This window comes from Ursus americanus, chromosome 13 (assembly GCF_024610735.1).
Source record: "Ursus americanus isolate L20-20 chromosome 13, mUrsAme1.1.p, whole genome shotgun sequence".
NCBI lineage: Eukaryota > Metazoa > Chordata > Mammalia > Carnivora > Ursidae > Ursus > Ursus americanus.
The window spans coordinates 36,989,077-37,014,460 of NC_142139.1; the positions used below are offsets into that span (position 1 = coordinate 36,989,077).

Below are 25,384 nucleotides of genomic sequence, written 5' to 3' on the forward strand. Positions count from 1 at the left end.
ATCTTAGATGGGGACACTGTGCCCAGGACAGGCGACATTAGTTGGGGGGCTCCTTGTTCAAAGTTTGCTACAGATTTCAAGATGGTGAGAGCAAAGCCTGAAGCCAAGACTGGGACCCTTCTATGTGTGGGCCCCTGAAGAACCCTAACCTACCAGGGGCAACAGAGCTAACCAGGTGCAGGGCTGGCTCTGCGCTGACGTGTCTCACACGTGCTTCCTTTCCTCCCGTGCCCCTGCCTTCTGGAAATGCTTCACTTAAGAACCTGGGAAGGTGTACTTAATCAGTCTCTGTTTTAATTTTTTTCTCTGTACAAAGGTAAAAAAAAAAAAAGAGTAAATATTTTTATTCCCTTTTTAGAGAGAAAGGAATTAAGATGAGGTGATTAAGTGTAAACAGTAGTATTTACTCATCCTTGCCTCATGGAATTATTAGGAGGATTTAATGACAGGACTTAAGAAAGAAAGGCACTAGGTAAATCCCAGGTATTATATAGTTATTTTATATTGTAAGAAGAGGGATTTAGGCTGCATAAGAGGGGGTTTTTATTGACACAGGTGTTAGACAATGAGATAGTTTTCCAAAATCTTCCCTAGATATATTTTAGATTAAGAAAAGCTTTCTACGTGTCTGTTAGATTTTGATGTGATCTTCCATGAGCATGGCTTCCGGGACCCTCAGTGGTTCTTTCTACCTGATATTTTGTTTTCGTTTTTGTTTTTTCAGAAAGCTCATCTTATAGCATCATAAGTCTTACAGAATGCACGGTTCTTGTCTACCTCCCCAAACAAGGCACGTTCCTGGTTTCCCCCCAGCATTCTTTCAAAACTAACTGTGAACAGTGGCACATGCTCTGTGGGTATGTAACGTTTAAAATGTTAATTAATGAATGCAAAGGAGTAGCTATTATAAGAAAATACGCCTTCCCCCCTTTTCTTTAAATAAATTAGGATCAGACACAACTTTTAATTTTTCCAGTTAAGGATTAAAAGAAACAAACTACTGTCTGTTATCATTATAAGTTCATAAGGGAAAGATTCTGACGCCAAAACAAACAAACGAAACCCATGGAATGAGAGAAAATACTTACAAGTCATATATCTGATAGGGGGCTAATATCCAAAATATATAAAGAACTTGCACAACTCAACAACTACGAGAAAAAAACTGGTTAAAAAATGGGCAAAGGGGGGGGCGCCTGGGTGGCTCAATCAATCAGTTGAGTGTCCGAATCTTGACTTCAGCTCAGGTCATGATCTCAGGGTCATGGGATTGAGCCCTGAGTCAGGGCTCTGCACTTATTGGGGAGTCTGTTTGGGATTCTTTCTCTTCCTCTCCCTCTGCTCTCTCCCCCAACTCGCAGTCTTTCTCTCTCTCTCTCTCTCTAAAATAAATGAACAAATCTTTTTAAAAAAATGGGCAAAGGACTTAAATGGACAATTCTCCCAGGAAGAAATACAAATGACCAATAAATGCATGAAAGAAGCTCAATATCACTGATCATTAGGGAAATGCAAATCAAAACCACAATATACCACCCTCAATATACCACCAGTTAGAATGACCATTATCCAAAACAAAACAAACAAAACCTCAATAACAGCAAGTAACAAGTGCAGGTGTGGTTGTAGAAAAACTGGAACCCTTGTGCTCTCTTGGTGGGAATGTAAAAAACTGTGAAAAATAGTTTGGGGGTTCCTCAATAAATTACACATAGAATTATCATATGATCTAGCAATTCTACTTCTAAAAACACACCCAAAGAATTCAAAGTAGGATCCTGAAGAGAGATCTGCAAACTCATGATCATGTAGCATTATTTACAATAGCCAAAAGGTGGAGGCAACTCAAGTGTCTGTCAACAGATGAACGGATACACAGTGTGGTAAACACATACAACGGGGTATTACTCAGCCTTAAAATGGAAGGACATTCTGACACATGCTCCAGCATGGATGAACCTGGAGGATAATATGCTAAGTGAAATCCATCAGTCACGAAAAGACAAACTCTATGTGAGTCCATATATTTGAGGCACCTTGAGTAGTCAAATTCAGAGACACAAAGCAGAAGGGTGGTTGCCAGGGCTGGGGGAGAAGGAACGAGGAGTTGTTTAATAGTATATATAGAATTTCGGTTTTACAAGCTGAAGAAGTTCTGGAGATTGTAGGACAACGTGACTGTACTTAACACTAGTGAACTGTACAGTTACAAGTGGCAACTTTTATGTTTGTGTATTTTACCGCAATTAAATGAAAAGGAATCACAAACTCCTATGTGGAAGTTTTTTCCTCATTTCTCTAAAATCTAATACAACTGCATCTCGGAACGTGACGTAGCTACTGACCAGCGGTTGGTAAGCACTGTCACAGTCTGAACATTAGCCACAGAAAATATTCAACGTTTTAAATCAACCTTTTCCAAAGAGGTAAGGAAGTAACCCAGATTTGCCATTAAGTCAGCCACAGAAAACCATGACCAACCACGAATGAGTGAAGGCGATAAAGTTCTAGGCTGCATGTGGAAATTAACTGTCATTATCATTAAGGTTTCATATGAACGTGATGGGTGAGAAAGGACTCAGGACCAGTATTATTGATAAAATCGTGACTTGAAATGCAAGATCAGCCCTGACGCACCATGGCTTGCCTTTGACGCCCACCTTCCATCCCCATCTCTATCTAGACCGATAGATGTATGCAGTACGTACACATGTGTTTAGTGTTGGAATACATATATACGTATAGAGTATATAATAAAGCTTTCACTAATTTAAAATTACTTATGTGTGACTGGATTGGGTTCTGTAATAGTGTGTTTTGGGGTTATTCACAAAGAGTTTGCTAAGCCACTGTGATTTCTTAGTTATACTCAAACACAAAAACCACATGTTCCTTCATCCACATATAAAATACTCATTTATATACATGCCCTCACATGACAGAAAGATTCATGCTTCTATTTATTAAAACAATTTTTCTAAGAGCTTTATTGGAAAACACCTTGAATGTTCTTTAAAAAAAAAAAATCTTGTCCCAGTTTGCTCTGTGGCTTCTGATACAGTTATTGGAAACTACTGAACATTAACACAAGGTGAATCAGTCAGCGATTTTTCACAATAACCCTCCTGTTTCTATGGCTATTAAAGTTTTCAGACTGTTTGCTGACTGACCTTTCTGCAGCTTCTGCCCCTCTGACCCCTCATTTGCACAGTGGAGGACACATTCTTTTCTGGCTTGTCCCCTATATCCCTCTTTTTGCTTCCTTTTTCTTTTTTAAATTAAAAAAATTTTTTTCAGTTCAGCAGCTGCTCTCTTGTAGCCTCTCTGGAATCTTCCTGTTTGGAATCCACTGGCCATTTCATTTCTCCCTCCACACCAGTGCCTGGGCAGTCCCATCTGACCCCAGGCTTCATGACGCCACCTCCCGCCCCCCCTCCCCCACCGCCATCTGCATCAGCATTCCATGTTCCTCATCTTCTTCTCAACAGAGCCCAGTATCTACCTGACATTTCTCCTGGTTGTTCTAAGGATACCTCAGATCAGAATATCCCAAAACCTGCTCATCATATCCCCTCTCAAAGCTCTTCCCCTTGTTCCAGCCCATCCAGCCATCCATGTCTAAATCCCAGGGTCATCTTCGACCTCCTCCCTCCTCTCTCAATCTCCATGTCATATTCATCACACCAAGAGCTATCCATTCCACCATATGAATATCTCCTCAGTCCCCCTTTCCCCTAGCGCTGACTTAATGCCCCCATCTCTTACCTGGATTACCACACCTGCACCCCAACGGGTCCTTTGATTCTCTTGCTCCTCCCCTAATAGATTCTCTAGGTCAGCACTGTCCAATACTGGACAATTGTCAGACTTTCTGCATTGCCCCAAATGGTGGCAACTAGCTACATGTAGTCACTGAGCACTTGAAATGTGGCTACTATGATCGAAGAACTCAACTTAAAATTTCACTTAATTTTAGTTAACTTCCATGTAAACAGCTGCGTGTGGCTAATGGTTACTGTACTGCACAGAGCAGGTCTAGATTCTCCACAGATGTGCTCAAAATCCCTCAATGGCTCCCTTGTGGTGGTTCACAGATCCCTTTATCGTCTCCATTCTCATTTCTCTCCGTTCCTCCCCAGCGCCCTTGGACGCAATGAAATTCTCCATTTCTCAAAATTACCATGCTTTCAATCTCTTGGGATATTAACTCCTTTGGCTTGGGACAGCTTTCCTCCATCTGTCTGGCAAATTCCTACTTTGCCTTTGGGGCTCAGCTTAGCAATCACTTCCCTCACCTCATGCCATGGGCCACTTCCACCCTGCCTCTTCCTCTTCCAGGTACACCACCTATGGGCCTTATAGCCCATATTGAGCACCTGGCACGCTGGATTTTAGTCCCCAGCTTGTTTGTCTATATTCCCCATCAGACTGCACTCTGAGGTCAAGGAACCAGTCTCCTTTGCTTCTGTTGTATCCTCAGCACCAACACAGTACCTGGCCTGGTGGAGGCTGCTGTTTTATGGGCCTACTCTGCCAGGAGCTCAGGTCCCAGAAGCAGAGCCACTCAGCAGCACTTCCTCTGCACACCCCCATGGAGACGGTCAACAGGAAATGTAACTGACATAGGGATGTCCCATTCCTATATGCCTATTTAGGAGGCACTGAAAGATATCTTCTCTTACATGGTATCCTGGTTTTTCAGATCCTCTTTCCAACAGGTTTAGGAAGACAGTAATTCAACTCTTCTGCTGCCTCTCACAATATGAGTGGATTACAAACCGTAGGGGAGCTTTGCGAGTCACAATCCTGACCACTGACTGATGCTGCCCTTAATTCACATGAGAACAAAGAAGAACAACAGGTAAGGACATCCTTCATATCTGTGGGGAGTTACATATTCTATCAGGGCTTCATGGCCAATCCTAAACCTTTCCAAACCACACCCAAAGTCATGAACTCCCTATTTATCCACAATATCAAAATACTAGAACATTCTTTTTTTTTTCCATTTCCCCCCATTCCTATTTTTTAAAAATCTGATGCATTTTTTTCAACTACATAAACACAAAAATGGTCTAAATGAAAATAAGTACTCATTGGCACAATTCACCCAGGGCAATGCATTCTGAACCATGCTATACCCTTGAAATTAGAAATCTGTAAAGGCAAATGCCAGTCTATATAGAAAAGCAGAAACAGATGCTGCAGACCATTAATAACTGTTGCACTGGTTTCATCAACTAGTCAAAGAATGAGATCTGCCATGTCAATTATTCATTTAATTTGAAATCTTTAACTTTGAAGATTTCTTTTTCCAAAGGAGAGGGTCTTTGCATAATTTGTGTCCTCCCCTCCACTGGTGCCTTGGAAGATAAGGCTTTGCTCACTAGCTGTTTCTAGAATAAACATCTCTTCCTTTATTTAGAATCTTTCTTAGTCATGGTCTTGTCAGGGAAGAAGGCAGTATAACACTGCTAACAACTATATTAAATAGCTGTTTTGCTCAGTGAAATAGAATGTGGCTTTGAACTTGATCTCTCTTAACACAAATACACGCACACACGTAGGTGTGCTACCACCAGTACTGTATTACAAATAATCAAATAATGTCATTTTCTTGTCACATGAGCAACGAGAAGAAAGGGAAATTTCCCTCCTCTTGCTGAAGCAGCGTGGCCAGCCTTTATTCATTGCTCGCAGCGTGCTGATAATGCCTAAGGCAAGGGTTGATAGTTCGCCAGCATCAATCTTCCTGATGGGCACCTCACAGCAATCTGCCATCATTCCACCATCAGACACCTTTAATCCTTCCAGCAAATTAGAAAGTGGCACAGCACACCCCAACACGTTTCTAACAATCCCGATCTCCCCTGGTAAATGTCTAGCTGACGTGGTGTGCCCCGGGACCTGAGGGACCGTGGAAATGCTTCAGGACTGACGTGCTTCCTGCCCTCCTCTGTGGAATGGTCCTTATTGCCTATCTTGCCAACTGTAGCCTGTTATTTCCTTGAAGGTCCACGCTATGCCTCAAGGGTTTGGGTGTCTCTGTATTTAAAAGTAAATGAAAACTGCCTGATGGAAGTTTTTTGGTGGTGTGGAGACACGGTTTTGGGGAAACTCTAACACAGTCTGGGAAAAGGGGATGTGGAGGGGTGTTTGTTGCCTGCTCTCTGGCAGATGCCTCACTCAGGACCCGTGTTATTTCATTCACTCCTAAAAACTCCCTGTAAGATGGACATCATTCCCATTTTATAGCTGAAGACACCAGGGGTGGAAACTTTAAGTGAAGTGCCCAAGTTTACTGCGAGAAATGGTGGTACAGCACCACAGGCCATCCCCTGGGGTTACGTTTCTGCGGTGGGCTCCTATTTTGGTCTCAGAACGTTTCCTGAGGAGAAGCTGACTGGGAAGACATACACCAGAATCAAATGTGAAAGAAAGCGCGCTGCCCAAATGGTGGACTGAGCCACACTTGTGCCTTGCGTTCTTCAGTGTGCGGTGAGAAAGGCTGAAAATAGGTTTGCGTCGATCTCAAAACCACCTATAGTGTAATCACGATGGAAATTACCACTACCACAGCCCGGATGCAAAAGCACCCACTAATTAAATGAGCAATGAGAATCTCAAAATAATTTGCTAATAGTCTCGACTGCTTGCAGCAATATCTCTTTTGTTGGTGATCGTGTCACTGAAACTTAACGCCCTCTTCACGTAGAGAATGAAGTCTCCCCAGTGCGCACACGGAGCATTTACTGTACCACCAGATGTTCTGCTCCCCGCCCCCCGTGGAAGGGAGACCTTGGCTCTGAGAGAAGAGCCACTTCAGTTGTCGAGCATTCCCTCTGGACCCACAGAAAGCAATTCTTTAGCAACGTGACCCTCAGAGTGTTTCCTTTTGTCACGCAGAGAACAGCATCTAAGGGACACACCAGTGCCTGCCCAGGCAATGGGTAGTTTCTTACCTGGGCTTAATGATCAGACGCAGAGACAAAAGCCTCCACACCAAAGCCTGCTCAGCTTACGCTGAGGCCGACCTAACATTTTGTTTTGGGAACTGCTAAACAAGCATGACATTTTAATACGACGCCAGGTTCACTGCCTTCAAGACGTAACCCCGTGCCTCACAAAAACAACGCATTCCAGAAGATGCCAGGGAAGATCCAAATGAGTCTGGAGAGCTGGAGAGCAGTGCGGCTGTTTTTAATGTTCCTAGACGCTAGTTTTCTGACCTGCAAAGATGCAGACCAGCCTAAAACTGAACAGCTGCTATTAGCCTGAAGTTCTCCCTCATGGTGACAGTGGTGTCAGGAGCATGGGACAGTGAGTCAAGACGGTTCAGCTGCCACCGACTACGTATGGGTCCTGGAGAGTCACTCTCTGGGCCTCTGTCTCTTCTATTAAATAAAGATTCTCTGAATCCCTCCTGGAAGCCCTCCAGGAACCCTGCTCAGCACAGCTGGCCCCCATGCCTTTTCAATCAGGCTTTCTATCAACTCCGAATGGACATCAGTGAGCCTACAACTCACGGCATGCTCACCTCGTCAGAACTCCCAAGCACACTGCCTGTACAGTGCTGTCTGGGGCCCCTGAGCGGACTGCAACCTCCTGGAGGTGAAGCTTCAGGTTGCTTCTCCCGCGTACACGGACTGCCTTGCACTTTCAGATATTAAAGCATTTGCTGCATGAGACGAACATCTTCCTGGATCAAACAAATGGGATTCCAAAGGACAGGTATTCTATGCACACTTGCACCTTTGGTCCTAGAACACGGTGGGGGCTCAGTGGCAGACGGAAGAAAGAGACCCGTGTGTTCTCAAAGGTTCTACTGCTCTGGCAGCCAGTTTTGGCACCTGATTCCCTTCTGCTGAGCACTGTTCTCTAGCCACCTGTCTAGAATCTAAAGTATCTTTTGTAACCTTGTCAATAGTGCTATGCACGACGTACATTTTGGCTAGTGTGTATACTGAAATAAAGAAGGTTATAATAGTATGACCTTGAAAAGCGCAATTTCTGCCTCTAAAAAGTACTATTAATATCATCATTTAACATGTACTAACGGTTCTACACAATGATCGTAATACAGTTCTTGATCTCTATGAATGAACAGGCGTTACCAATAACTTCATTAGAAATATGCTTCTTGGGACGCCTGGGTGGCTCAGTTGGTTGAACATCTACCTTCGATGCCCAGGGTCCTGGGATCGAGCCCTGTGCTGGGCTCCCTGCTTAGTGGAGAGCCTGTTTCTCCCTCTGCCCCTCCCCCTGCTCATGCTCACGCACTCTTTCTTGCTCTTGCTCTATCTCAAATAAACAAATAAAATCTTAAAAAAAAAAAAAAGAAATGTGCTTCTTACATGTGGAAAATTAGTTGCCTGTCTTAGCAATAGCTAGAGAATAACTATTAATTATCAATTTTCTCTAAAAGAATAAGAAATCTATATGCCTTGCATATAATACCCAAACATTTACAATGCAAAAATACATCCATTCCTAGCAGCCTGACCACAGCTGCTTTCTTTGAAACATTCTTTGGGGAAAGATTGATGTTCAGGGGGATGATGATTCATTAAAGTTGCTGACCGATTCAAATACTTAACTGGCCAACCTATTTTTCAGAGAATGTTCCGCTCACACACCTTGGCACCATTCTGCCAACACATGTGTGCACCATGTGGAAGAAATCCACGTCCTGAGATCTATGGACATGTGTCCGGAGGGGTGGCATACCATGCACGCTATTTAAGCAGAGCTTTGATTTGACTCAGACGGTTCGTATTTGTGTGAACCTTAGGCACAAATGCTCTTTTTCCACAGGGTGACCAAAACTAGGCTTAAGTACAGAGCCAGTCATTGTTAGCTCTTTGTTCCCTGGAAGAAAATTCCACAAATGTTGATTCACTAATTTACTCTAATGAAAAAGCTGTAGGCAGTCTCAAGTCTGAGTAAGCGTGAATGTTAGAAAGGTCCCTCTAGACTTACAATGCATTTTTCAATGTTCTGTCTGGAATAGGAATATAAATAGAGCATTCAAGATGCTTCTGTTAGGCTACTTCTAAGTGCAAACATTTTTGATAATTTAAAACAAGGGTTTCAGAATTAAAATGACTGCAGTGATTCCCCAAAGAATGTTCGTTCTCCTTCCAGCCATGGCGGATGGAGTAAGGTGGACTGGATTTACCCTTCCACAAGGAAAAACCAAAAATGCTCTCAAAAACCAAAATATATATTAAAAAAAAAGGTTCAATGAAGGATAGTGACCTCTAGAAGAAAACAGGAAAAAAAACTTTGTGACATTGGCTTGGGCAGGATTTTCTTGGTTACAACACTAAAAACAGGATTCATAAAAGAAAAAATCAGTTGGACTTTATAAAAAATTGAAAACTACTGCTCTTCAAAAGACATTGTTAAGAAAATGAAGATAAGCCACAGAGTGGGATGAAATACTTGCAAATCATAAATCTGATAAAGGATCTGTATCTAGACTATTTGAAGATGTTTTAAAATTCAACAATCAGATGATCCAACTTTTAAGATGAGTGAAACAGCTGAAGAGTTACTTCACAGACGATGACCTAAAGATGGCAAATAAGCACACAAAAAGATCATTGATCGTTAGGGAGATGCAAATGCAAACCACACTGAGACACCAGCGCATCGCTATTAGAATGGTTAAAACTAGAAAGAGTCTGAACTCACACACACTTCTCAAGGGAAAGTACAACTGGACAACCACTTTGGAAAAGAGTTTGGCAGTTTAGTAAAAAAGGAAAACACACCTACCATGTGACCCAGGCTTTCCACTGCTAGCTACCTATTCACCCACGGAAAAGCGAGCAATCTCCGTATACGATGACTTATATAAACGGATTTTACGGCAGCTTTATCTGTATTAGTCCCTAACCTGGAAACAACCCAAATGTCCATCAACAGGTGACTGGACTACCAAAGTGTGGACTATCCGTATGGTGGGATGCTACTCAGCAAAGGGCAGGGATGAACTAGTGATACAAGCACTGATGAATGTGATACAAAGTGATACATGTATTGATGAACTAATGATGAATCCCAAAATAATTATGCAAAGTGAAGAAAAGCTAGACCAAAAAACCTACATACTGCATGATTCCATGTATATGAGATGCTGGAATATGTTAACAGATCTATATTGCCAGAAAGCAACTGGGGAGCAGGAGGTAGCAGGAAATGTTAAAAGAGGGGACAAGAAAATTCTGGGGGTCATAAACATGTCTACTATCTTGATGGTAATGATAGTCACCGGAGTGTGAAAAAGTTCCCAAAGGTATGCTTTAAGAATGATTAGCTTACTGTGTAGCAATTATACCTTGATAAAAAAAATACTAAGAAGACACGGATTTGCCCTGGGGAATTTTGCAAAATATCATCATTTATGACCTTTGGGTCAAGGATTCATTGAGTTTCAATCTTGTGCAAGCATAGCACTAAAAAACCAGCTGGGTGAGGACAGTCTGACACACGGACCACCGGTATAGACTCCTGAGTGTTCCCCCAGTGCCACTCTGCTTAAGGCACAGAGATGCTGTGAGGCTGTGGAAAAACAAGTTTTAATTTCTGTTATCAGTCTCATTACATGCAAATTGCCTCAAAGTGTATCATCTAGTATCATATGTTGAGGTGATGACAATCACATACTAATTCTGATTTTGCACTTGAGCCTGTTCATACGTTTGAACAAATAAGAGAATTCATCAAGAACCCATTCTGAGTCCACTATAAAGGGCTTTCCACAAAGCTAACAGAAGAAAGTGGATCTGCTGCCTGTTCTCTATAGGTGACCTGCGCTCCCGGCTCTAGCTTCTTTTGTTCTCTGTGTGAGTTGTGGAAAGCAAAGTGAGTTGTGATCTCTCTAAAGCTGCATTTGCCATCATCCCTTAGTCCTACGATTTTCCATTAAACCATGCTCTTTAGGCCACTGATAATTAGCCAAATTATCACTGAATTCACCTTGTGGGAATTTGACTTAAGACCAAATGAAAAGTTGAGAGAAAGCATAATCAATGTGATATGTACCGAGTGTTCAGTGTAAAACACTGGCGAGCGACATTCCTTATCTATCAAACCACAGAGACATCATCACATTCCACTGGCATAAACAAAATCTTAAAGGATGACTCATGATTTCAATAGAAATACTAGTATAATACTAGCCGTGGAGCCTGGCAACATTTTTCTGAACAACAGAGAAATATCTGAAAAAGGATATCTTACACAAATCATATGGGCTGAACTTGGGCAATAAATTTTTCAAAAGAAAATATGAAAGCTTCACAAACATAAAAAACGAAATCAGCACGACTGTGTACAACTTTCTCTTTGAGCCAGAGCTACAGAAAACTGCTCACAAAGTGGAAAAAAAAAAAAAGGAAGCATATTTCAAATGACGTAACAAAGCAAGTTCTCCAAATCTATATTTGCAGAAACTGCTAACACCTTGGCTACATCTATAATTGATTAATTTAAAAACAAGCTCAGAATTTACTTTCTCTATTTACATAAGAGAAGAAAGGTGACTCCTGTGAAGAACGGACATAGGATTCAAAATTTGGCAAAGACTGAGATGATCCAAGTTGGCCCCGGACCACTAACAATGTTTTGGAAAGATTGGGTTATTAGATTAACAGTTGTAGAAGATGGACACTATTTATGCAATGTGAAAGCAAACATTTTGATTAACCAAACATTTCCTAAATTGCAAGCAGAAATGTGAAACTTGATCTGACACCTGTAGCAAATGTGAGGGCCTTCCCTGGCTTAGGACACGGGGGTTTCGCTATGATGGTCCACGCCGCTCTCATCCTGCTCAGAATGGAAGACAGCCACACCCTTTACTTTACACGGGGTTTGTTTCCAAGGTGATCAGAAGAAAATTTCCTTCCTAATCAGTTCTCAACTGTTGCTGCCTCCCACTGGATAATTTATTCCTATTTTTCCCGAAGACCTGAGAACTCTTCCTCACCTCTCCAGTTTTGTTGGGTCAACAGTGTGTGATTGTTGATCCCTCATTTAACAGGCACCAAGAGGCTCTACTTACGTCATGCATGGAGTCCAGAAGCTTGGTCAGTTGGTAGAACCTTTGCCAGCTCTGCCCAGAATTGTTGGGACACTTAGTTACCATCTTCCTCAGTTCTTTGATGTAATTTGTCCTCATTTCTTCAAATGCAGCCTGGCTCTTGAGGCCATCCTTTGGAACTGTGTTTAAGGAATACAGACATGTAAAGCCCCAGGATGGAAAGCAACTTTGACATTGTAGCAGTTAAATGGCCTAGAATATTTTGAGGTTTTTAGGCTCACACTCTAAGATTGATACTGAATCTCAATTAATTGCATTCATGAACAAATATGGCAGTTATCTATTGGTAAATTCTGGTTCACATCTATATACAAAAGAATACTAACTGCTATTTATTGGGTGTATGTTAATATACATCTTGCATATATTAACTTGAGCTTGACCTCAGTTTTATGAAATAATCATTATTCTCATTTTATAGATAACAAAACTGAAGATGGGAGATTTAATCCTGCCCAAGGACACTGTGTTTATTGTGTTTATTGTGTTTCTACCCCCCCAGAGAAGGGGTAGAAACCTAGGTCTATTTCCAAAGCCTGCCTCTTAATCACAATGCTATATTGCCTTGTGGCCTGTCATCGAAGTGTTTTATGAATCCTAACTTGCTAGTACTTCAGAGGAAGGAAAATATACTTTGATTTTCCAGGACAACTGGAGGAGTCACAGACAATCTAAGCTGCGGCTAGAATTAGAAAGTGACACCTCTATATTCAAATTCAAATATCAAAGACTTGGGGAGACTGGCCATCTATGGGGTGGGGTAGGACAGGCATGCTGAGAAGCACTTTGCGTCTTCTTTGTGCCAGGATCACATGACCAGTGGGGCCCTGTCATGTGGCCTCCCAGGCAACCAGGAGGTGGGTCTGTGCACTGGTTTGTGTGTGCAAAGGAGTAACACCACAGTGGCTCTGCATGTAAGGCAAAATCTGTAACTTTCAAAGAGAATAAACAATGTTCTCCTTCTTCTTTGAGAAAGTAAAAAAATAGGATCATGTTTTATGTAGTGGCTGGCTTTTAATTTTAAATTAAAAAAAAAATCTCACTTAGAAACAATATTTTAGGATTCAGGGCTTGGAAGCATATCAAGTATCTCTGTGACCTGCTGAAAGGAGATGTTTTGTCCCAGGATACATGTGAAAGCCCTTACGGAGGAAAGGCGCTCCCATGCTGGAAATAGTTCTGGAAGGAGGTACAGAGCAGAGTATAAACTAAAGTATCCCCTCTGAAAATCTACCTACGTGTCTGCTTTCTTCTGCTATAACCAATAAATAGTTATGTGTATGCTTTAACTCTGAAAAACAAAATCATTTAAGAACTTTATTTTTAGGAGATGGAGACCTAAAGAAAATTCATCTTTTGAAATTAACGTTCTGAGTTTGAAACTGCTTTTACTTTCACTTCTTAATTATACAGCATGTTTGCTAATTTGTCATAAATGGGATAAATAATAATTTACTCAGGTCATCAGCCCTTTAGAATGGCTAAGTACATTTTTAACTATTATGAGAACCCTGGAAGCTGGGAATACTGCTGTTTCCAAGTTAAACCCTGTTGCCCTGTATAAAAATTATCTTACAAATTACATTCACATCTTATGTTAATAGTCTCCTCGAGTTTAATTTTTGAGGCTTTTGATCTGTGGCTTATCTAAGTCTATTTTTGTGTGTGTGGGGGGGAATAAACCCCTAATAGCAACTGCATGCATTCCTGAGACTGCCACAATATTAGCTGTGGTTTCAAGTATTTGACGTTCACATTAAAAGTTAAATTCCATCCATTATATAACAAATAGTTTATTTTCTTTAAAAATAAAGTCTTGTTTTAAAAGTATAAAAAATATGAAGGACAGTAATACCCAGGATGTTAACAGTAAAACTACAGATCTACTTTCTACCAAAATTTTAATGTTAAGTTTCTGAAAGAAACGGCAAGTTTGCAAATACTTTGCAAATAGTGCCTATACACAGGTTAACGATTTTTTGAGTTATAAAATATTATGGAGTAAACCTTTTACTTTACAATACAAATATTTATGGAGATCATCCCAAACATTAACAAATTACCTAAAATTAAAATGGAGTTTCACTACTATATTTCACTACTATTTGGCATATCTGCTAAGATTAAGCAAAGACCTTCTTATAGATAGTTCTGTATCAGAAATTCTCAAGATTACAAACGATTTGTGTCAAATATTACTTATATATTATTGCTGTAACTGAAATATATCGTACCAATTTCCCAGCCAGATTTTTTAGAAGTTGAAACAAACCCACAAATAAAGAGAACTTAAGCAAAACCTCAAATTTTGGAGGTTTGCCCAGATTTTCTGAATTTACTTATTAAATGCAGCAGGGCTGCTGGAAACCATCCAAAATCTATGGGCTGGAGAAGAGCAAAGAGACAACTGGGGTAGAGGTTCGTCTGTTTTCCTCCATAAGCATTAAGAACATAAGATTGTCTCAATGTCATTGCTAAAAAACTTTCTTGATACACTGGACATCAGGTGTGCAATTAACATCCTACGGAAGAAGAAAAATTCTAACACATTCTATCACAGATTAGCAAAATAAGCTTACTAAAGCCTATAGTTCTATGATTCATACAATTCTTTACGTATGTTTTCCTGCCTTTTTATTTTGCTTTTCCTCCAACTACAAAAATCAGAATTGAATATACTGAGCTACTTGGAAGCTAATAAATTAATTCGGGTAGCTTCAAAATGATATCAGGATTGATTATAGGCTGACTGATTAAATGGTCTAAAAGGATAAGACACCAATTAAGATGGAGTAGTCAAAATGTATAAAGAATTAGTGTCACATGCATTTTTCATTTAAATTCTATCACCCATCTGATCTGTCTACACCTAGACCTATACTTTCAACATTTTTCAAGCCAGTAACGGTTAACGACATAGCTTGGAAAGGGGAATAAAATCACTGTCGCTGAATTTAAAGATTCGATTTCCAAAGTTATATTCCAGAAAGGATGAATCGGGGACGTCAGAAACCTCAAGGAAGAGCAGGGAGAAAGAGCCTGGTCCGGCGACCCTGCAGATGAGGGGCTGCTCACACGACCCTACAGGAGATTGCCTGAGTGTAATTAGTGAGGAATGGCAGGGCCTGTGGCAAACTGGAGAGAACGTGCCCTGCCCTGGGCAATCGAATTCAATGAAAATAAAACAAGACAAAAGTCCAAGAGCAACCTAAAATACCTGTGCTGGCCAAACAAAACACAGCTGTGAGGTGCGGGGCCCCACCTCCCGACAGGGGCTGCCGCTTTGCCCCCTTGGCTGGAGTCTGGTCCGGCCTGCTAACCACTCCACGCCCCCTGCTGCGGTCACGTGCCACTCCACGCCCCCCTGCTGCGGTCACGTGCTGCCAGCCTGCCTTTCCGCCCTGGGCTCCCGGCTCTGGGGAGAGAGGAACGACGCTGGATGTGCAATGCAAAGCCAAGGCTTTCAGTTCTAACGTACAGAGGATCCTGAACAAAAACACTTGCGTGCCTCCTTTTCCTTAGCTTGAGCACGGGTTGATCAATCTCACAGGGTTAAGCATTAAATTAGATGATGTATGACAAACGCTTCAAAAGCCGGGAGCTGCACACACAGGGAAGCAGCCGCTTATCCAGAGTCGCTACGGCATCGCCGCCTCCTGCTCTTGTCACTACTTGATTCTGGCTAACACTGCCTCAGACCCAGTCCCTCTCTGGGGGAAATAACATCTCTTCTGACCCCTCCTATCCTCATTATCTTGGCGAGTGATGCCACTTTCTCCCAAATGACTCTACTGAAAACTGCCCCTTTCTGCCATGCCCCTGATTCATGAGCCGCGGGGAGGGCTGGGCATGCACTGGGTGGTCTTCCGCTTCCAGGTGGTCACTCAACAATCTCTCCTCCTTTGATGCCTCTCGCCCTGGCTTCCCTGGCACCCAGAACATTTCCCAGTTTCCTCATGGCCATAGCACTTGGCTTAGAGATTTCTTCTCCATGCTGCCTCCTGCCATCATGCTTGTCTTCCTCTGATCTGATGTGAACTTTCTCAGATTCTCTCCCCTCAGTTTGAAAATGTCTGTGCTGTTGTCCAAGGAAGAAGTGCTCAACATCCTTGCCAAGGCTAATCCTGTCCTGTCTTGTCTCTATGGCACCTTATGTCATCAACTTCTCTACTCTCATACTTGGTTCCAGAAGCCTAAAAAAGCTTCCCATCAATCTGCAAGTCCCTGGCCGTTGGGCACCTGCCTGAGGCCTAATGGTCAACTCTCGTAGGCCTCTCTGTGCTCTCAGCTTTCTCTGTGAAAGCTCTGCTGTTAGTCATAACCAGTTCTTGGCTCCCAGTTTCTCTGCCTCTCTGACAGTCCAGTCCCATTGCTGCCTCTTCCGCCCTGCCATCCTCTTTTCATGTACCTCAGCTGGACCGTTCCTCTTCTTTCTGTACCTCGGCAACCTCACTCACCATTTTAGTTTAGATGACAATTTTCTATGAGGCTAATTTCATGTTTATTTCTCAATACCCAAACCTGTCTTCTGAGTGCTAGTCCCAAATTCTCCCCATCTTTTGGCCTATTAGGATACATCTGAAAATTAACCCATCTGAAATAGAACTCATTTTATAACACCCCCACCAAATCTTCTCCAAATCTCAACATTAACATATTCCTCCTCAACGGTATCACTGCCATCCTAGCCATTTTTCTGTGCGTAAAACCTGTGTCACTTCTGACCCATACCATTTTGTTTCCCCTTCTAGTCCGTTGCCACTTCAGCCATGTTCCTTGAATGCACCTACTCCGGTCCACCATGCCACCTATCGCCATCATTCAGGCCATTATTTCAGCAGCCTCACAGCAGGTCTCTGTGCTTCTAATCTGGCTAATTTCTCTGTCTTCGTCTCTCCACCTCCCCCTCTCTTTCCCCTTTCATCCAGCCTATTACCAGATACATTTTCATAAAGGCACAAAATACAGCTTGGGTCTTGTCACCCCACTGCTCAAAGCCCGAGGTGCTGCACTCCTCTGCCCAGCCAATGAAGGTCAGGTGTCTTCAAGAGACACTGAATATCCTGGTCCAACCTTCATCCCCACCTTATTCCCCACTCCTCTTCAACCCAATGTCACCTTATGCACCTTGAAAAATTAAATGAATACAGGAAGAAGAAAAAAAATCTAAAAATGAATGGGCAAAATACCTCTCCCAGAACTAAGTTCTTAAATGCCTGGATTATGCTTTCCTACATTTCCACACTCCCTCACATCGTACCCTGATGGGAATGCCATCTCAGACCTCATATCCAATTCATAACCCTTGCAAAACTCGCCAAGATGCAGCTTCACCATGAATCCCTCCCTGACCCCCAGAACTAAATACGCTCCTCCCTTTTCTCAGCCACTGTGATGCTCTTTATCTGCTCTCACGATTGGATAATCCCTTTCTACAATGTATTTAAAGTATCTCTGACTTTATCTTATAGTAAAACTCGCTGAGGGCAGAAACTGCACCTCCTGCACCCTTGAGGTAGCCGAATTGCCTAATCCTACCACCCATATAACAGACACCTGGTAAATACTTAGTGGTCGGATGGAGGAAGAAATATGCTTTCTTCACCCAAAGCCTCATACTCTCCAAGTATCTTAGTTCACCAAAGACCTTCTCTCACCTCCTTGAGTTTTTTTTTTTTTTTTATACCAACTACCTGACACTGAGAATAAGCTAATCTCCTTAGAGGTCAGATTATCTGACAATGTAGAAAACGTGCACAAGTGGACATCAACGTACTTGTGCTTAGCAGCAGCAGGACTTTCATTATGGTGTATTCTTCAAAGGTGAGCTGCAGGCGAACGAACTGAAGGCTGATCTGGTGCATCCCCTGGCATAGTTCGTACATGGCAGACTGATGCATCTTCTCTCTGCAAAGGAAATGAAAAAAAAAAAAAAAAAAGTTCTGAGAATACAATTTTCGTTATCAAGCCCAGACTGTGGCCCAAGGCAGCTTAATAAGAGATCTGCGTCAGAGTTTCCCTTTGGCTTCAACATGGAGCAGGTATGTATCCAAACACAAGTTAGAGGCCTTTCACACTGATGGCTAAACTGCTTCTAGACCGACACTGCCATGCCATTTCCCAGTACCCTGCGACAATGTGTCAGAAGCACAGAAACCAAACCTTTCCAAAGTGTGCCATTATTTCACTTTGTGTCAAGAGTAATGATGCGGGGGGAAGCCCACAAACTTCTGCTCCTTTTCCGCTGGAGATACCAAGCACTGAACTATTTTGACAAACTGTACTAGATGCTGTGAACACAGGACAGTGACGGCCAATCTTATTTCCACACGGACCTCCCTTACACAGGTCATGAAACATGACTGTTATTATTTGAAGCAGCACATTTAAAAAGGAAATTGAACAAAATTTTGAAATGTGAGAACCTTGAATAGAATCTTTCTGATAAAGGGAAGAAGCAGTGTGGGAAACAAAGCCAAAAGAAAAAATTAAATTTCCTAAGTACTTATAGCCCATTGACAAGTTCTTGAAACAGGTAGAGGGACCTTCCTCTAGGAACTCAGCTGCCTTGATGTTAATACTTTGCTAAGGGTAAAAGGTAATCTTAGCTTAACATTATCCTAATCCCCCAGGATCCTGTAAGTCTACTTAATATATAAAAATTCCTTTGGGAACTTCCTTTATCACTACCTATCCCAAGATATATGTTGGCAATCATCCTCCGAGCATATGGCCACTGATACACATCTGAAGGGTCTCATGACTAAGGTTATATTAGACAGTAATAAATGACCTTTTCCTAACAATAGCTAGCCCCCTCAAGGTCCTGGAAACCTTGCTTCCTAAATTCCTTAGAGACTTACACTACCCTAACCCCCTCCGAACTTGAAAGTACATAATCGGCCACTTCTCATGACCCCAGGGCAGCTCATTCTGCCTACAGGTCCTGCCCCCATGCTTTAATAAAACCACCTTTTTGCACCAGATGTCTCAAGAATTCTTTCTTGGCTGTCAGCTCTGAACCCCTACATTTCCTATGTCAGGAATTTGGGGCAATATATGCATAGTTCCACTTGGTCAATCAACCAATCCCCTCCCTCCACCAAGTATAAATGTCTTTTTTTTTTTTTCAAGATTTATTTGAGAGAGAGGTGGGGGGGGGGGCAGAGGGAGAGAATCTTCAAGCAGATTCCCCACTGAGCGCAGAGCCCAATCCAGGGCTCGATCCCACGGCCCATGAAATCACAACCTGAGCCAAAACCAAGAGTCTGATGCTCAACTGACTGAGCCCCCCAAGTGCACCCAAATGTTTCCATAAAAATCTACATTATATAACAACAGAAGTCATCATTGTCTCTTTCCATGAGGAAAGCATCAATTAGTTTTTAAGATTTTCCTTCTCAAAGTAATAAGTCTTTTGGGAGGTCCTGGTAACTATTGCTTTATGATGACCAGAATCTAGTAAGTGAAAAAAGAGGCTATTGGTGAAAAATGGGAACAGACTTGATAAAGGCCAAAGAAACAGAGAAAGAGGTCATGATGGCTGATATATTCCCAAAGGTGCTGGATAGCAGGTGGGAGTCTGTAGGACAGCAACACTGCGACACCTCTCCCAGCATGAATTCTTGCGTTCCCCTCATTGGCAGGAACCCCTTTCATCCCAACTCTGAAAGCCACCTGTATAGAACCCATAATGGAACACAGAACATTTTCTCTGCATTATTATTGTATGCCTTTTGTCTCCCATACTCTGGAAGATATTTTTAATTATGAAAATGTTTGAAACATACACAACACAGAATAATAGCAGGAGCCTATGCATCTGCCATCCAGAACAAACAATGTAAATAAATGCTAATATTTTTGTCATATTTACTTCAAATCTTTAAAAATTAAACATGGCAGAGTTAGGCCCTGCTCTCTCTTCCTCCCGCTTCCCATTCATCTTCATTCAAGAAGGGACCCGCCCACTTCGGGGGACTACCTTTCCTCTCAGACGTATGTATTTTACTACCACATGCATGTATCTGTAAAAACAGCATACAGTACCTGCTTTGTTTTATGTACATTTGAAATTAGATATGCACATCCTTCTGCAACTTATTTTTATTCAATGTTATAATTCTGAGATGTATCCATTTTAATACAGGTAACTGTAAGGTAATTCATTTTCACTGATGCAAGTTTCATCTGTTTGACTACATCACGATTTACTTATCCATTCCACTACCGGTGGTGACTTGGATTGTTTCCTCTTTATCGCTATTACGAATGATGCCCAAGGAACATCCTCGGGCATTAATCTGGATACAGAATGAAAGCAGAATCGCTGAGTCACACATCGGTGCACATCTGCTGCTTTCATTCCAGCCAGTCAGAGAGAAGATTTTCCTTTTATTCCACACCCCCACCAAGTTTGTTGCCAGCTGATAGGGGCTGAAAAGATAGCCCCATTGGTGCTTTTATTTGCGTTTCCATTAACACCAGTAGGCTGAACATTTTTCAAATGTTTTCTGACCCTTTGGGTTTCTTCTCTGGTGATTTGTTTCCTTCATATCTTTACCCATTTTATTGTTAGCTCCTCCTCTTCTATCACTAAGTAACAACATCTTTAATCATAGTATTTTTTTGCTTTAAAAATTTTGTCTGATAATTTTGTTTCTTCCTTTCTCTCTTCCTTCCTTCCTTTTACTTTCTTCTGCTCTTTCTTTAGAATTTGCCTGGTATGCCCTTTTTTTTTTAATCCCTTATTTTCAAATGTCCCAAATAATTTTATTTCACATCTCTTATATAAGCAGCAAAAAACTGAATTTAAAAAATCTCAGTGTGTGTATTTTAACAACTCAGTTTAATCTGTTCTCCTTTATCATGATTACTGATGGTTTTGGATTTTTTCCCTACCATTTTAACTTTCTCTCCTCTTTTCCTTCTCTGTTTCCACTTTCCTTCCTTTTACTGGGTTGATCCAGCTTTTAAAAAAATCCCCCTCTGCTCCAGGACTGGATTTAGAAAGTACACATTTTATTTTTACTCTTTAAATAATTATCAAGTTCTGAATTTGCATACTTAAAAGTCAAAAGTTGATCAGTAGCTTTTCCACGAGCAACAAACAAACAAACAAACAAACAAAGTAAAATGTCTTTGCTCTACTGTTTCCAGTTCTCCTTGTTACAGCTCTTGAGAACTTAAATTATACCTGCTTTCACCTCACCCCTGAAATCAGCCCTTCTCTCCTCACACCCACAGGCCCTCATTTGTCTCATTACTAATGGGTTTCTTTGATCACCACTGTTTCTTGTACTTTACTCCATACTTTGGGGTTTGGTTTCCTACATATTAAGGAATATTTTTTCATAAGTCAACAGTGGTCAGTCATTAAAGGGTCAAGTCTTTCAGTCTTGATTTGTTTGAAAATCTCTTTATTTCACCTTCTTTATGAAGTTAATAGATTTCCAGCTTGACAGGTAATTGCCCTCAGTATTTTGAGGATAGTACTCCACTATAGTTGGGCCTTAAGAGCTGCTTTTGCAGAAATTTCTTGTTAGTCTAGTTGTCATTCTTTACAGATAACCTGCATTTTCTCTTTGGTAGCTTATCCCAAATTCCCTGTTTACTTGATGTCTGCAGTGAAGTTACCTGAGTGCAGAGTAATCTTTATTTCTCCTGCTCAGGACTCAATATCCCTATTTGCTTTGAAGGTGAAGGTATTTCTTCAGTTCTAAGATGTCCTAGACATTGTTTCTTCAAGTATCACTCTATCCCACCCTTGTTACTTTTTCTTTTTGAACTCCTATTAGCAGTGCGTTGGACCTTCTTCACTGTGTCTTCCACATCAACCTTCCTTTCATATTTCTTTTTCTCTCTCTGGACTGTATTCTAGGTGATTTTCTCAGATCTATTTTCAAGCTACACATTTTTCTGTTTCTAATATGTTTAATGTCTACAGTGTTTTAATGACAGTATTTTTTCATGTCTAGGTGACTAGAAATATTCTATTTAGTTCTTTCTCAGACATCTCTGCTATCTTCCATAAGGTACTTATTTCTGGCAATTATATCTTCTTTCTCTAAATTATATCTTTACCTATTATATCTCTGAATACTTTTAGCATTATATCTCATAGTTTCTTTCAGATTTTTTTGTTTGTTCACCTTTTCGGGATGCTAATATGCATACCTACCATGTACTGTTTTGGCCTGGGTGAATCCAAGGGGCACTGCCCTGTGGAAGGGACTCTACCGGAAGTTTCAGCATTTATAACTGTTGGGGGTATAAGCATTTCACTTGTTTTGGACCAGTTTTTATGCTAATTTCTTAGCTAAAATGCTTTTTGCAAGACTTGTGTAGTTTAAATTTAGATTCCACATTTGATGTGATACAGGCTTGTGTTTCTTATTTCTTTCAGCTTCCCTGCCATGTCCCTGGGCTGGCTGGCATGTTGAGTTTTACTGTCCTTGTTAGGAGACAGTGAAATCGTTGAGAGCCATTGCTTTATGCAAGAGGCTCCATTTCAGGCCCTAGCCTTGCTGGAGGAGTCGACATTCTTGTCTGCTGTTCCTGTTTGTGTTCTAATATGCACCCCGAAGGCATTTATCTACATCCACTAGTCTGTGGGCCAACTATAGCTTTAGTTCCAAGTTAAACCACTCTGGCTGTGAATTCCCTCTTCTTGCACCTGCATTTTTTTTTTTAAATCTTTTAAAGCTTGCCTATATATTTAAGACTTTCTTTTTTAAATGCAGAATTTCTATGTGCTTAGAGAAAAAAAAAGGCTCAGTTCAGTTCCACCATTTTGATTGCTAACTACAAGCTTCTTAAAGGCAGGATCCATGTCTGGCTAATCTTTTTGAATGTCAAGTAGAATATGATAGCCAAGTGTCATGTATCAATCTTTGCTCAATAAATATTTCATGAATGAATGAGAGAGAAGAAAAAAGTGAAGACAACAAAATGACAATTTGCATATGATGATGATTAGAGCAAGAGAATACTGAACATTTACACAAAGTAAGATCAAATGTCTAATAAAACAGATATGGAATTTGTGAAGTTCTTCAAAACTTTCTCAACAAAAGGAGAGATTTAGGTTGTAAAATCGGGTGGAGTGGATTACAAATCAAGATATCCATGGAATACAGCACAACGTGCATTTGATGCTAGACAAGGTAATGAGTGGACTGCTATGCATTTGGTCCCTAAGGCCACCTGGTGCTGGAGACAGTACAGGAGACAGCACCCTTGGCTTCACCCCAGCGGGGTCTGCAGATGTGCAGCCCATCTGCCCTTCGGGGTGTTGGCTTTGGGAGTCTGCGATCATGCCACTTCTGAGACCCAGACTAACTGCAGGTCAAACTGGGATACTAATAATAATTCCAACCTTGCAGAAATGTAGAGACCAATTATATGCAAATTCTTAAATTATAAAGTACTACTAGCTTTTTTTTTTTCGGTATAATAAAGAAAATAAAATTCTTCTTGAGAGACCAATGATCATTTTGGTTAAAACAAAGCAAGGAATATTCAAATTCTTAAGATGACTTTACAGGAAAACAATATTGTATTGTTGCTATTATTTCTATAGGTCGGGTAAGGCAGGAGAAAAACCAAGAGAGGGAGCAGATTTTCAGGGAAGTGGAAGGAACTTGCCTGGAGTAGAACGTGAGGACTAAGCACCTCCGTGTCAAAGTGTATGTGTTCTCAGATGTGTTGACAAAACATCCACACACAGGTTAAAGGTGACTTACAGACCTCAGACTCTACTTGAAGACCGATGAGAACGTGAGTGTGTGACAACAAGCCTAAAGGAAGCTTGTTTTGCTCCTTCGGTACCAACAGCATCTCCTTACCTCTTTCTTGGGGTCTTATTCCCTGAGTAACCTCCGTGGTCTTCACAGCGATCACTTATGCAGTGCCTACCACCCACCAACACTAAATTTAGTCTTGCTAATTCTCACAGTGCCTTGTGAAGAATTACCCTCATGTTCACAATAAGGAAATGAAGGTACACGATGCAGCCAGGAGCCAATCCCAGGTTCTCCGCTTTGCACCTCATGTCATCTTCTCTCTCCATGCTGGCCAGCAGCCCACTGCTTTTTAGCCATTTTCTCCAGGGCCCCTCTTTCCAATTATGAAGAGATGTTTGGTACCTCATATGTTTTGTTATTACATGCACTCATTTGTTTATCCTTTGCTCCCCATTACGTGGTGAGATTTTGTGTTTTCAAACTCCACCGCTGTTTCCACTGCCTGAAATTGAGTTCTCTAAATGAAGAGCACTGGGTACTCAATATAGCTTGAACTCTCAAGAAAATAGGCCATCTTAAAAACACATTTTACATCACATCATTTTTGCACAATTAGATTAAATGCACGGAAATGTACATCCATAGAAGTTGAAACAAGGACAATCTTTTTGGCACGATACTGGTATTAATTTTGCAATATTACTTCACAGAAATACTCTTTTCTATATGCTTTTATTCATTTTATAATCTTACCTCATTTCCAGTAGAATAATGTAAAAATACATGAACGACTGGGAAAAAGATGAAATTTGTATAATGCTTCTACAAAATAGAAGTCAATGCAAAAGTTATCCCTGAACGCTGAACTAATGTAAAGGCAGTAGGAGATTACTGAAGTAGGAAATACCCCTGTATTAAAGTGAACATCAGACCTGAATAACTGACAGCATTCTGCACAGCGGGCACATGTCATCCATTTCTAAACGTCTCATTTGCAGGAACAGAATGAACTCTATTTTTGGATAAATAAATACAACAACCAAAATGGGCACAGAGACCCAGTTCTGATTCCAAAGGCCTTGGGATAAAATCTACAAGAATGATAGTCCTAAAATATTTTTTAAAAAACACTTTGGAAAAAAAAAAAGAAAAAAGAAATATTTCAATAGTTTTGCAAACTTGTCATTTTCTCAAACTAAGAAACCAATTTTATGCATAGCTATAACTTCATCTGGTTCTCTCTCAGAACACCCATTACACTAAACTGCAATCATATGGTCATTTGGAAATAGTTTTAAAATATTAAAATAATCTAATATCTCCAAACCTGATTAACTTGGAACAAAAGTGAATAATTGAAGAGTTGGAAAATATATTTTTTCTGGCTTTTGAGAGAGTTTGGGGTTGAAAATGGAGTTCACTTTCATGGTAACAGTGGGAATTAGAAAAAGCCCCATTATAATCAGAGTAGTAAGGATGTTCATAATTTATTTTTTGTTAAAGATTTTATTTATTTGGGGAAGAGAGAGAG

At 41.0% G+C, this 25,384-nt stretch overlaps 1 protein-coding gene and 1 long non-coding RNA gene across 10 annotated transcripts in view; one reads left to right on the forward strand and one right to left on the reverse strand.

Annotated features, from left to right (window-relative positions):
• Positions 1 to 13,704, forward strand: part of LOC123793229 (uncharacterized) — a 43,119-nt gene extending 29,415 nt beyond the window's left edge. The window contains exons 7-8 of one of the 4 annotated variants that reach the window (XR_015726500.1): positions 725 to 4,861; positions 5,630 to 13,704. This is a non-coding gene — a long non-coding RNA (uncharacterized LOC123793229). Of the gene's footprint in view, positions 1 to 724 lie in introns of all 4 variants that reach the window. The other 3 variants (XR_015726502.1, XR_015726501.1, XR_015726499.1) reach the window with 3 other exon arrangements.
• NR3C2 (nuclear receptor subfamily 3 group C member 2) overlaps positions 1 to 25,384 on the reverse strand; it is a 323,767-nt gene that overhangs the window by 22,905 nt on the left and 275,478 nt on the right. For all 6 annotated transcript variants that reach the window (XM_087866499.1, XM_087866500.1, XM_087866498.1 and 3 more), the window contains exons 7-8: positions 17,886 to 18,016; positions 12,071 to 12,228 (exon numbers count right to left, since the gene is read on the reverse strand). In XM_087866499.1, coding sequence (XP_087722625.1) covers positions 12,071 to 12,228; positions 17,886 to 18,016 — 289 coding nt within the window. The remainder of the gene's footprint in view (positions 1 to 12,070; positions 12,229 to 17,885; positions 18,017 to 25,384) is intronic.